This window comes from Phytophthora cinnamomi (genome assembly GCF_018691715.1).
Source record: "Phytophthora cinnamomi strain GKB4 chromosome Unknown Contig123, whole genome shotgun sequence".
Lineage (NCBI taxonomy): Eukaryota > Oomycota > Peronosporomycetes > Peronosporales > Peronosporaceae > Phytophthora > Phytophthora cinnamomi.
This window is the reverse complement of record NW_027151056.1, coordinates 60,576-73,317: the sequence shown is the minus strand read 5'-3', so window position 1 is coordinate 73,317 and position 12,742 is coordinate 60,576. Positions and strand designations below refer to the sequence as shown.

General features: G+C 53.5%; 3 protein-coding genes across 3 annotated transcripts; 1 reads left to right on the top strand and 2 right to left on the bottom strand.

Moving 5' to 3' along the window:
• Window positions 1-2,482: 2,482 nt before the first annotated feature.
• Window positions 2,483-3,870, top strand: IUM83_17714 (uncharacterized protein; the record flags this gene model as incomplete). Its single annotated transcript, XM_067942681.1, has 4 exons — window positions 2,483-2,485; window positions 2,556-2,633; window positions 2,724-2,955; window positions 3,023-3,870. The coding sequence occupies 4 exons, from the start codon at window positions 2,483-2,485 to the stop codon at window positions 3,868-3,870; spliced, it is 1,161 nt and encodes a 386-aa protein (XP_067780876.1).
• Window positions 3,871-3,976: 106 nt separating this feature from the next.
• On the bottom strand, window positions 3,977-4,390 carry IUM83_17713 (Echinoderm microtubule-associated protein; the record flags this gene model as incomplete). Its single annotated transcript, XM_067942680.1, has 1 exon — window positions 3,977-4,390. One exon carries the CDS (start codon window positions 4,388-4,390, stop codon window positions 3,977-3,979), a length of 414 nt encoding a protein of 137 aa, XP_067780931.1.
• A 266-nt stretch (window positions 4,391-4,656) lies between these two features.
• IUM83_17712 (Echinoderm microtubule-associated protein) lies at window positions 4,657-12,661 on the bottom strand (the record flags this gene model as incomplete). The annotated part of the gene is made up of 5 exons (XM_067942679.1): window positions 4,657-5,345; window positions 11,721-12,084; window positions 12,153-12,208; window positions 12,267-12,497; window positions 12,580-12,661. The coding sequence occupies 5 exons, from the start codon at window positions 12,659-12,661 to the stop codon at window positions 4,657-4,659; spliced, it is 1,422 nt and encodes a 473-aa protein (XP_067780878.1).
• Window positions 12,662-12,742: the final 81 nt, after the last annotated feature.

Here is a 12,742-nt window from a genome sequence, read left to right as displayed (position 1 = left end):
GGTGGCGATTTCTGCGTCCTCGCCGTCAAGCAGCAGACTGCGGCGCGAAACGAGGAATGGATGGCCAGCGCTGAGGTAAACAACAATGAAGGCGAAGCCGGCGCGGATGCAGTCGTAAAAATCCCACCACCGTTCGGCGACGCCACTGCCGATGCTGCCGAGGTAATTACTGCTAATGAAGAGGGCACTTCGGAAACGTTGTCGCCGGAAACTGAGCCAGTCGGGTCGAAGGCTGGTGAAATTACTCCAAATGTCGACGAAGCAGTAGAAGTTGCACATCCGCCAGCTAACCAAAGCGGGGAAGCTGAGTCTCGATCTGGGCCAACTGAATCACCATCGCCTATGGCAGCGACAGATATTGGTGGTGCAGAACAGCCCTCGGTCAAGCACAGTGATGACACTCAACCTCAAGATCGGCCGCTCGAAGCATTATCTGGTGCTGCTGACCCCGTCGACGCAGACTACAACAGTACCAGCGAAGCCGTCGCCAAACGTGAACCAATAGCCACGGGTAACTCTGATAGCCCCGCGTTGACAACAACGCAGGGAATTTTGCCGACGAAACAAGGCGCAGAACTTGAGACTGTCAAGGACGAGGTGCAATCCCCAGAACCCGGTGAAGCTGCTACTTCCGCTGCGAGCGAAGATCAAGCAAGCGGACCTCTCGTTGAAATTGGCCCAACGGATTCTGAATCGCCCGCTGGTCATCCCGCCCCGACGGAAACAAGTACCGAAGAGCAAGCTATCGAAGTAGCGAATGCTGAACCTCCAGCCTATGAAAATACTGGCAGTGAGAAGCCAGCCGAAGTGGAGTTAACAACCCAACCAAGTGCTGACCCGTTACCTGCAAAACCACCAAGCTTTTTAGATTCACTCACGGCTGACTTTAGTCCTGACACAAAAGCTATGTGGGTCCAAATCTTTGGGCCGCGGTACGAGGAGGGCGATGAGGACAGAGACTTGCAGCCAGACAATCAATCCATTGCGGACTCAACGGCAGCTTCCGTGTCATCCAGGACCTCATTGAAGGCAAAACTAGCTCGAGAACGGAAATTAGACGAGCAAATTCAAGCAAGCCAGAGGCGATACCGAGAGCGGGTGTTACGCAATGCTGCTGCCAACAACGCAGCAACAAAGCGAGGTCGAGTCAAAGCTTCTCGTCGGCCACAGACTCAAATTCCTACGCTGTCTCCATTCGAACTGGCCGGACTATCACTGACCCAAGTTCGCTTTTGCACCGAGAAAGCTCTTGACGAGACATGTAAATGCTTTCGAAATCTTCATGCGGTTGCGCTGGAAGAGGTCGAAGAACCTGTGAACCCGGTCGCCCAAGGTGTTTACATTACACAGGGGGAACTTGAAATCCTGCTCCAGGAGCTCTTTGACCCTCAAGAACCAACCACTTCAGACTCTAATAATCGGAGAGGGACAGTAATTGGTCCTTTAGGTTTTGCAAATGCCTATGGTGCTGGATTTGATGAAGAGATACCACTGAGCACACAGCTGCAGGCAAGCTGGTTCATACCGTTCGGACAACTGCCGCAATTGCGAAGTTTGGTGATGAAGATCACAAAGAGGCATCTGAACGAGGACAAACTAGCAATTGTGAATCGGCATCTACAGAAGCAGCTTACGCTGTTACCTCTTTCTGCGAAGCTTCAAGATTTAGTGATACAGCTGTCCAACTACCAAATGAAAGAGCCCCCCGATGTGCCACTAAGACAGCGGTTGAGGTCGTCGGTCGATCTTGCTCAAGACTTGCTGGGATGTATTTCTGTAAATGGAGTTATGACGACAGAGAGGCAAACCGAGGATTACCAAAACTTTCTTCTCTTCTTACCGGTACGTACGGTAACTATTCTCAGACGATAAGCTCAGCCACTGATGTTTAGTGTGTTCTAACTTCCAGGTTGATCTCGTGGCGAAGACACATCTTTCAAGTGTAGTTTGTGCTCAGCGACTCGTATTTTTTCGATTTCTAATCGATATTATGGCAGCGGAGAGATCGCGGGTTCACCCACAATCAACAGAATCACTCCCTCCAGCCATGACCAACCGTACTTCGAGCTCGACACAACCAAGGCGGAAGACGATATCTAAACGAGGGAGAAGTTCCTCAAAACTAACTACACGCGATTCAGGTTCCGACGATATCCCCGAGGCCTGTGACATACCTTCAGATAATCCTGCAGCGGCTGATGAGGTCACGTCAATCCATGCTGCCCACGGGAGCGTACCCAGTGCATCCGAAGCTGGTGTCGGTGAAACTCCAGGAGGAAGCGACCCATTTGAACAGCCAATAGAGCAGGCCGGGGCTGCAAGGCAACTCCAGCAACAGCTCGAGACCGCAATAACCCAACTCCGGCAAGCTCTCCCAGCCATCGATTCAGAGCTGGATCAAGATGCGAAGATTTATGCAGTAAATCCAGCGATTCGAACTACATATCTCGCCGCTGCGGCTTGCCAACAAAGCGTGCATATTCTGGTGCGTGTGCATTCCTGCGTTCAATGGCATCGCCTCACTTAATATGCGATTTGTTTTACCTCATGATTAGCTCGAAAATAATATTGATGTCGACTCCACAGTGTCTGACAAACTGAAGCATTTCATCGACGCTCTGAAAACGATTCAGGTTCAAACTGGTGATCCAGTATATACAACCCCAGCGTCACCACCACAAGAGAATGAGCCAGTTGACCATCCCCCGCAAAATGCGCCGAAGTTTCCACCTCCTTACCCAGAGTCAACTGTCTCGCAAGAAAACGACGATCAAAGCGAAATCAGTGCCGTTCAAACTCAGTTCCCTCCGCCGTACGCAGTAACAACACCATCATACTGGACGTTTGCACCGTCAATTCCTGAGCCCAAGTCGAGTATCGCCAAACTGGCAAGCAAGTCCCCAAGCAACAAGTCTGCTGATCTACGCAGCCATTTCATGTCGAAGGATTCACCAGGTAAGAAGCTGCTCTCAGATTGACGATAGATCCTCAACTAACTGGGACATTAAATGTGGTATCGCAGGTGTGGGTGCGTACAACATCCAGCGCGCGGAGAAGCTCACATTCGAGCAAAGACCGAGTTACTCGTTTGGATCAACGGGAGAAACTCTAAACACAGTGCACGGGGACACACGTGTCGACTCAAATGCCTCCATATCACACGGCAGCGTACAAAAGCCAAGTTCGCGACCAACTTTACGTCAGCGGATGAAATCCTCGTTGGCATTTGCACCTCCACCACTTCGACCACCACCAGAAGAAACATCGGAAGGAGACCAGGAATCGATTCGAGTTCATGCTGCGTCTCAATACGATGACAACCATCTCGAGACAAGCAGCAATGATGACTTGTTGAACGACCTCCCCCCTCACTACGGTGCCGGTGACGCAAATGACGCTCCCGACGAGAGATCCGATGGGGATCAAGTCCAGGACTTAAGCGTTGAGACTGAAATGGATCGTGCACTGCGTCTCCAACAGCGTATCTTCATGGACGAGTTCGTGCAGCAGGTGGTCTCGAACCAAGACTCGCCATCGCACTTCGTTCCCCGAGTCAAGTCCAGCACCACCGGCAACGAACGGACCAGATCCAAGTCAAAGCCGTATTGGGCCACGAGTGAGGTCTCTCCAGGCATCGAGAAGCTGCTCCAGAGGCAGCGCCGAGCTCCGTCTGCGTCTAAGGCCCGAACTCCGTCCACTTCCACCGCCCCAACGTCCAAACCCGTCCACCAGCCCCGCGCTCCCCGAACTGCTCACCGTATTGCCAAGAAGGGCCCACCGTCTCCCCCCCCACGTAGCCAGCTCGACAATGACCAGCACCTCGCGTGGGCCGCTCGCATCAGCGAGCTGTACCAACCAACCGAGTCGTAGCACCACCACCACCACTATACTATAATTCAATCCTAGTTTTTGACCCACACAGTTCCCCAACAGCATCAAACGCAGCGTGACAGCCAAGAGGAAGGCGTTAACCTGCTTAACTCACGTGAAACATGGACAGGAAGAGCTGCAGCTCCTTGGTGTCTGCAGCTTTCGCACTGTCCCTAGTTTTCCTGCTTTGGGGCTCTTTACCCTTCTCCAATGGCTTGGCGTAGGGTTCTTGTCGCCGTCTCGTCCTCGACGGCTTTTGGTGCCTCTGCCGGCGCTGCTTGCCGCCGTTCCCCGCCTCAAAAGCCTTTTCGTCGTCGTCCGGAGCTGCGTCGTCGTCGCTGTCGGCCATGAACGTCGCGATGGCGGCCAGCTGCGCGTTCTGCTGGAAATCGGCCGGAAGTTCGTCCATGAACAGGAGCGGCATCTCCTCTTCCTCCTCGGCAACGGTCGCGTCGAGAGCACGCGCGGGTGGAGCCGTAGCCGGCGGCGCAGGAAGGCTCTCGGTCTCCATGGAGTCCATTGTCGACTTTACACAGTAGTATGCTGGAAAATAGTACTTTGTTTTTAGTAGTAGACCAGGGTTCGGAAGTAGTCTCCAGAATAGTAGCGTTGGTTGGCATAATATCACTACTACTGTTATACTGCTACTATAGTTTAGAGTTGGAGCCATTAGTAATACTCCGACGACGAGAACTTCTCTTTCTTTCACCACGGTTAAACGCTACACTTTCAATGATGTGAAAGCCGGTCCTTTAGAAAAAAAAGAGTTTAATTTGATGAGTAACATCATTCTGCTTTCGGTGGACAGCGCGGTGGTAGACGGAATTGGCAGATGACGCGGTCGGCGCCTCCTGTCGAGAGGAGGAAGTGCTCGTTCTTGGTGACAGCCCAATTCGTGACGGGGGTCGAGTGCCCATCAACCGCCATCGCTGCGCCATTGAAGCCTTCGCTCTGCGTGGTGCCATTCACGAGGGACGGAAACCTCTTGGATTCCCAGCGGGCGTCACGCAATTGACCGGCGGGCAACGCCCTCCACGACCCGAGCTCCCAAAACCGAAGCTCCTGCTCACCAGCTCCACTGCATTGCACGCGCAGCACCGCTCGATCCCGAGCGAAGTCGACACGAACGGTGTCTGCAGTTTGCATGGATCCACGTAAAATAGTGATCTTGCGGTAACTCGCCGCGTTGTATACATGCACGGTTCCGTCCCGACACCCGACGGCCAGCAACTTCCCATCCAGCGAGTACTGCAGCGACAAGACGGCGTGAGCTTGTTGCTGATCTTGCCAGCAGCTCCACTGCGCCACGACGCCATCCAGTGCAGAGGTGAGGACGCGAACAACTCCGTCAATTGTCCCCACAGACAGGTGTTTGCCGTCAGCAGAGAACGCTAGAGCACGCAGCTCATCGCTGCCACCAGTTGCAAACTCAGAAGCAGACTCCCAGCAGTGGAAGGCCAACAACGAGCGTGTAGCTGCATCCCAGAGTCGAACAACGCCATCGTCACCAGCAGATGCAAATTGCGCTTGCTTGCATGGATGCACTGCAAGACCGCAAAGTTGACCGTTAGCATGACCACGGATGTAGACATGGAGCCGCCAGTCTTTCTCAACGGACCCTTGCGACCTCGATAAACCTGCTTCCACAAGCTCACAGACCTCACCTCCGGCAGTGGTAAATAGCACGTGACCGTCACGAACCGCAATGGACTGGAGTATCGTGCTTGTAAGTGGCAGCATGCCTAATCCACTGGCATTAAACTGCGCGATATCTGCCACGACACGGACCAGCTCGAGCTGCGCATTCCAGGCACAAATGCGAGAATCGGCCCCAGCCGAATACAGCAGCGATTGCTTGCGATCGACGGCTAGCGCTGGAATAGGAGTGTCGCCATGTGCGTCACGCCGAACACCTACACAGACGCGGTCTTTCCAGAGATACAAACTTCCGTCCGCTTGGCTGGATATTACCACTCGCGCTCGACCAGACATGTGAGCGATCTGTAGCACTGTAGCTTGAGGATTGCACTCCTTGTGACTTGTTAATAGGCCGCTCTTCAAGCCTGTTGGTCGACTTTCTTCGTCACCACTTCGTCCAGTATTCGCCGTACTCTGCTGCCAAAAGAGAATGTGTTGATCTCCGCAAGTCACCAACTCACCGTCCTCACCGAAGCTTAAACCCCACACTCTTCGAGTGGACGTTTTACAAATAACCAGTAAAGTCGCTCGGAGTCGACCGCCTTCACTTTCACCGCCGGAAATGGCGTATATCGCTAGCCTGTGGTCCACCCCCATACCAATAGATGCCAGTCGATTGCCATCGGGACTGAACTCCAGCAACAATACTCCTGGTCGATGCTTCGTAGCAATCCGAACAATGGTGCTGCCGCTGTTTGCGTCCCAAAGTACGATTTCTGGTGGCTTCTGATTTCGAGTAATGAGGCATTCACCCGAGGCAACTAGGTCCCCCTTCGGATGCACAACCAACGCCGAAATGATGGTACTACGACCAGACTCCGCTCGATAATTTAGTAGCTGCGTTTGCGTCTTGGTATTGTACACAACCCCGCAGGCACCAGCCGCGTACACAATTTCCCAAGCATCGTCCGCGTAGCAAGCATTTCTGCTACCGGAAGCACCAGGATTGAGTCCGTAAACAAACTCTACGTCGAGATCTTCGTTGGAAGAACGACGGTCAAGGTTGCCTCCAACCGCTGCCCACTTGTCGTCACTCTCCTCGGTATCGGAGCGCTGTTGAATGGCCTTGGAAGCTGGTTCGTTGGTACGCGAGAGCCGAATACATTCCTCATAGAGCGTCCTGTCAACGGGGCTCAAGTGCCAACTCGGATCGGTATCTAAGGATACCGTGGATTTCAACGCGAAACGCTGGCGCAAACGCAGTTCGTCGTCGTAGTCGGTCTTCCAGATTAGTACCTGTGTGCTCCCGCTTGCATTTCGCGCTAGTGCCACGACGAACGCGTTGGCAAAGCTGAAACCCACGCGTCGAATTAGAGACCCGCGTGAGAAGCACCCCACGTATTCCTTCGTTACAACTGCGGGGTCGCTAAAACGCTCTGACTCGGCTGAAAACGCGGGCATGGTGATATCTCCACGCGTGAGCGGGTACCAGGTAAGCATCAGATGGCCGTTGTCAAGTCCCACGACCGCCACGGGCAGAGATGAACTCCAATTCTTCACGCTTGAAGTATTTCCCGAGTCTTTTGGGCTTGCGGCCTCGCCATTGATTCGAGCTAATGCGGTTGTCTTGCCAACGCCACAACATTCCGCAAGCCCTTCAACTGGCCCTGCGAATGTTGCTGTCCACGAAGCCCACGCATCGTCAAGAAGTTCCCACTCCGCTCCTGAAACTCGTTTGGGGATATTATTCTCATTTGAAGCAGGTTCCTTGTGTAGTGCCCACCTCAGCAGTTGACGGTCATTGCTTGATGTTGCAGACTGGAGCCATTCGCCTTCCAGGGAGAAGTCCAAAGCCTCGATTGGAGCGGTATGACCCGCAAATGTGTGCTGAAGTGTGTAAACTGGTGGAGAAGCAGCCGCTCCGATGTCCTCCCAGGAGTACACGTAGATGTTGTAGTCGCGACAAGCAAGCGCCAGCCAATTGCGACTCAGAATCGACCCCGGCTGACTGCATAATGGTGAGTACTTCACTATACTACACCACTTCGGAAAAGCTGTCATCCTCGCTTGGCCATTCGAAACAGTGTCCGAGTCAGCGCAAGTAAACTGCAGCAATAGTTCGAGTGTCGTCCCATTCAAAATGACAACGCTGCCGTTGGAAAGAGACACAGCTAGATGCTCGCCCGTTGCGCTCCATGCCAACGACCGAGGTGCACTGGGCATTGTTTGCTGCTGGGTGAGCAAGTTTGTGTGAAGATTCCAAATGTAAACGCGCCCGTCGGAACTGGCAGATGCCCAGCGCAGATCTCTGGGGTGAAGCGCTACGTCATTAATTTCACTGCTGAAGTTCAAGAGAGTGCGAGCTTCCTCACTAGCTTCAGGTGTAGTAGCAGCACTAGTTTGGTTCGTTTCAGCTGAGGCTTCGACAATTGACTCCAGGTCGAGAGAAAGAACTTCACCGTTGCTTAGTACCACAGCGGCTACTGCTGCATCATCCAGCAGACCCATGCCTAGGACATATACGTCGTCCCTCGGTGATGAAGTGGTAAAAGCCGCAGTATTAAACAGCGGAGCCATTGAGTTCGAAGTGACTGTTTTTGCAGGATCATACACCGCGATTACTTGAGCGAGCTGCAGGAATGCGTTTGCTTGAACTCGACTTCCGGATGACCGGGTACCCCGTGTAGGGCTGCGTGCAATCATGTACTTCCAAACCACTAGTGATCCATTGCGTAGGGCCCCCAGCACTACCTGCGGGGTTTGTAAGTGCTCCAGTGCCACTACCCCATCTCCACCCGAGCTATGACTAGAAGAACTCGATGCGTGAATAGTGTGGGCTGCTACATCACTCTCCCAAAGCACAACAGAACCGTCTTCACCTCCCGTTAGCACGAACGGAGCAACATGAGCACAACATAACATCGTTTGCACCAGTGCATGGCGACCAAACACCCCTTGTTGGACTGTCACGTGGCCTGTTGCCGGATTCAAGTGCCAAAACGTGACATGGTCGATACCCCCGCTTACGAAATTCACCCCAGTGTCTGATGATCCAGCAAACGTACCAAAGAGCACAGGCAACCGAGTCATGGACGCATGGGCCAACTTCAGCTGCCGCTTCCAGGCGTAAAATACAAGAGTGTGCACGTGGGTGCGAGCGTTTTTCCAGATAACAGCAGCCAAGTCGCTTTGAACAGTTCGGGTATTGCTGTCATTAGAGTCGCAGAAGGCCACAGCGATGAGTGTCTTCTTTTCTGTCTTCAGAGCGGAGGGAATTACGTTAGCCTTGAGGGCCCCGACCTGCTGGAATGTTTCGCCTGAAGAAATGCTGGCAGCAGCAGATTTTTCTGTGCGTAAGAGCACAACTCGGTCATCTCGGCGGCTTCCCACAGCTAGAACCGGTTCAGAAGGATGTTTTACTAGACATGACACGGAGTGCTGAAGTCCTGGCGTCGCAATTCGTTGTCGAGTTCCGAAAGCGTGGAGGTGGCGGACAACTAGCAGTGTCCCCGCTCCATATACGTAAGATCCGTTGCCAAGACACGCAAGCGACTGGTTCACACTCATGCTGCGGTGATTAAATCCGTACACGTAGGATAACGTCAAGGCCAGATCAGAAGCCTCCGAGCGCTGGGACGAAGCGTCCGACCCTCGTACAACAACGGTATGGGAAACATCACCGCCAGCCTTTCGTGGCAAGACACGCTGCCGAACATTGACGTCTTGGTCATCTTCTTCATCGTCATCCAATCTCCCGTAATCGAAGTAGACGTCTTTTAAGCCCAAAACGTGCAATCGTTTGCGAAGTCCTTGATCGTAAAGACACTGCGGTCGAGGTTGAACGTCCCCAAGCTCTTTCAGAACGCGCCACTGGCAGATCGCAGGGTCATACTGACTGCTGGTGACGACTAAACTCCCTCTCAAGGCGAAATTCCCGCACATTGGAGGCTGACACGTTGACGAATCGAAGAGAGAGGCTTGCTTCGTAAGGTGAGCTTGAGGCACACTTCTCGACAACCAGCAATTTTCAGAGTTATCCTCGGCTACTGAGGTCGATGTTGGACACGGGAAGGGTGTCAGACTAATGTCACCATCGCTGTTGAGGAGGAGAGTGAGGCCCCGAGTGGCATTGGCATCAATGCATACTCCACTGTCCAAATCTTGGGAACTGATCGACAATCCACCGACACTCCACCCGATAGAAGTGCTATGCGTATGCCATTGAACATCGCGGAGCGTGGCCATCGATGTTACGCGAGTGCCAGCACGCTGGCGAAGATCCCAGAAATACAATGATGAGTCACCGTGTTGAGTTCGAAGGAAAGAGCCATCGATACTGAAGTCCAAAGCGTGAGCGGGTGTTATATCGTACGAATCCCCAGCAGTACTCTCGCCTGCTCGAGGTTTCAGCAGCATGTGGCGAGAAAATTGACGGCCTCCTGGTTCAAGTCTGTAGAGGTAAATGAAACCATTTTCGCGCGTCACTGCAAGAAAAAGTTCTGTTGTCAATGGCCCGAATCGCATTGCAACCACGGCTGAGCTAGTGTTTTTCATCGTTGTCTCGATCGTCATGACACCACTTGACGCAGATCCCGCTCGCCGAGCAAGCATCACAGTTCCGTCTTCGCTACCCACGGCCAAGCGCTCTCCATCGCTACTAAACTCTAAAGCACTCGGCGTAGCGGTGGCTCCTGGGAACCGTAAGTGCTGTACAAATGCTCGACGTCGAAGGCTCCAAAGTTTTACGAAGCGCTCCCCGATTCCACATGAGGCAAAACATCCACCAACAGTACTAGCAGTCGCAATGCTGCGTGAAGGCTTCCCTGTGTGGCCCGAGGCCACAATACGCCATCTGAAAGTATTGCTTGTCGGACTTGTCTTGGTCGAGAGGTCTGGTACTTCGTCATCCATCTCAAAAATGTTCCCTGTTCTCGTAGCTACAAGGAATTTCTTCCGCTGTGCGTCGTAATCCAACGAGCAAATGCGTAAATCATCACCTTCAAGCACGTTTTCAGGTCTAGACGATGACACTGACGAGGGTTTCACCTCAGGAACGTGTATCAATGAGTGCAAATCTAGCGACAGCCCGATCGGCCGCAGTGTAGAATCCCATTGCTTGAGCTGGCCATCCTTGCCAGCCGAAAAGAGAACCATGGATTGACAGGATAGCAGACACACGTTGACACTAGTCTGCGTATCGTGCGCTTGAACACATCGCGTGAGAGCATGCCGCTCGAACAGTAGAAGTTCTCCTCGAGCCGTGCCCACAACGGTAGTCTGGATACCATAGTACACAGCGCTCAGACAAACCGGTACGGTGCGCAGCAGTGGATCAACAGATCCATGCCAATGAGGTTTCTTATGTTTGAAGAACCGGCCAGCGACGTGATGGAAAACAACAAAATGTGCGCCAACGACGACGATCTCGTCACCATCTTCGTTCAGTGCAAGATCAAGAGGCCGTTTTCCACTCCCAGAAGTTCGAGTTCTCCTTCCAATTGCTGCAGGGTGTGCTCGACCCGATGCCACAACTGCCTCTTTCTGCCAGTTCCACAAAGCCATGGATGCGGAATCGTCGCTACCGATGGAGGCAATCAGCGCCTCAGTTTCCTGCGGTTTCTTTTTCATCAAATTGCTGCTAAGCACAGAAGACGAGTTCCCGCCAGCCCCACTGCGTTCTCCGAGCGACAACGCCTGAGTCTGTCGAAGCGTGGCAGTTGCTGCCGAAGCAGCAGCAGGAAAACTAATGTGCGCAACTCCTGCCGGATGCAAGTTCCGAAGTACTGCGAGACACTGAAGTGTACGCGCGTTCCACACGTGAATTTCAGCCGCCCCTTTGGTTGTTGGCGCACTGGAAGAACACGCGTCGCCTGTAGCAACGATTTCTCCAGTGGCATTTACATCCAGACAGCCGATTGCACGCCTGTGACCACAGTAATACCGCTGTTCATGGCGCTTCGAAGAATACAACACGACGTAGCTCCCCACAAAGTAAACGGCTTCACCCGTTGCAAGAAAGCGACACGCGTTCCGAGCCAACGGGCCGCATGTACCGTAGACCCACTCCAGCTCCAGGTTTGCAGGAGGTGGCATCCCAGTCTTCTTGCACATGGAGACGTTATTCTTTTGCGAAGGAAGCAGAGTCGGCTCGACCATCCACGGCTGCGGGATTTCTGCTCGTTTTCGGTTGTTATTACCAAGCTGGCTTGTACCTTGATTGGTTTTGTCGGAAACTCGAAGTTCTTCAGCGTCCAAATCCGAGTCATCGTCGCTGCCATCAGGAAGCGATAGAGCGTCTTCAAAGCCGATCGCCTTTTCCGCAATGAGACGAAACCTCTCCACCTGAAGCATGAATTCACGGTTGCTCCGTGCCCACGCGATGAAATCCTCGAACCCCAGAACAGCCGAAGATTTGTCTACGCGTCCAAAGGCGTTATCCGCTAGTCCAAGACATAGTAGCATCGCCTCCATTGAGCTGTTGGCATCCGGCGCAGATTGAGGAGACAAAGCAGGGCTGTCGGGCCCACCGCCAGTCAAGAGCGTCATGCCGATTAAAACAGACTTCATCAGCAGAGCCTATAGACACAGCACACAACCGATTAGCTTGAATGCACTGCAGTAACTTTGATGTCACACATCCTAACCAGCTCAGCCAGCGACAACGATCCATTGTGGTTGAAATCGAAGAGGTCGAAGGCGACTACAACACAACACACCGTCAGCTGAAGGACCCCTCCATCACAGCAGCTACTACTTACAGCGCGCCTTGTCCTCGAACGACGCGCGGCACACGCAGGCTAGCGCCGCCAGCAGCTCCAGGCCGTCCACGCGGCCGTCTCGATTGGCGTCCAGCACCTCGAAGATCTCCTCAATCCCGACGCTCTCGGGCGCCTTGAGCAGCAGCAGGTTCTCGAACTGACTGGCGGTGACAGCGAATCCGAAGGTCTTCTTGAAGCGGCGGTGCAGCTCCTCCACGTCCGCCAGCGTCCCTAGCGTCAGCACAATTGGACGTTGACCATCAGCACTCAATTGACACAACGTCCACAAACACTTCGACAGTCCACCACTAACAGCGCGCAAAGTCCCTCGTCTCGCGGCGCAGCTCCACGTCCGCGTCCACGAGGCGGAACTGAGAGCCGTTGGCAGCGCCCATGCCAGCGATAAGAACCGTCAGAGCGGGTCTCGCGGCGCTGCAATGCGGACTCGAGCACCAAAAAGTATCTTTTGCGTCTGC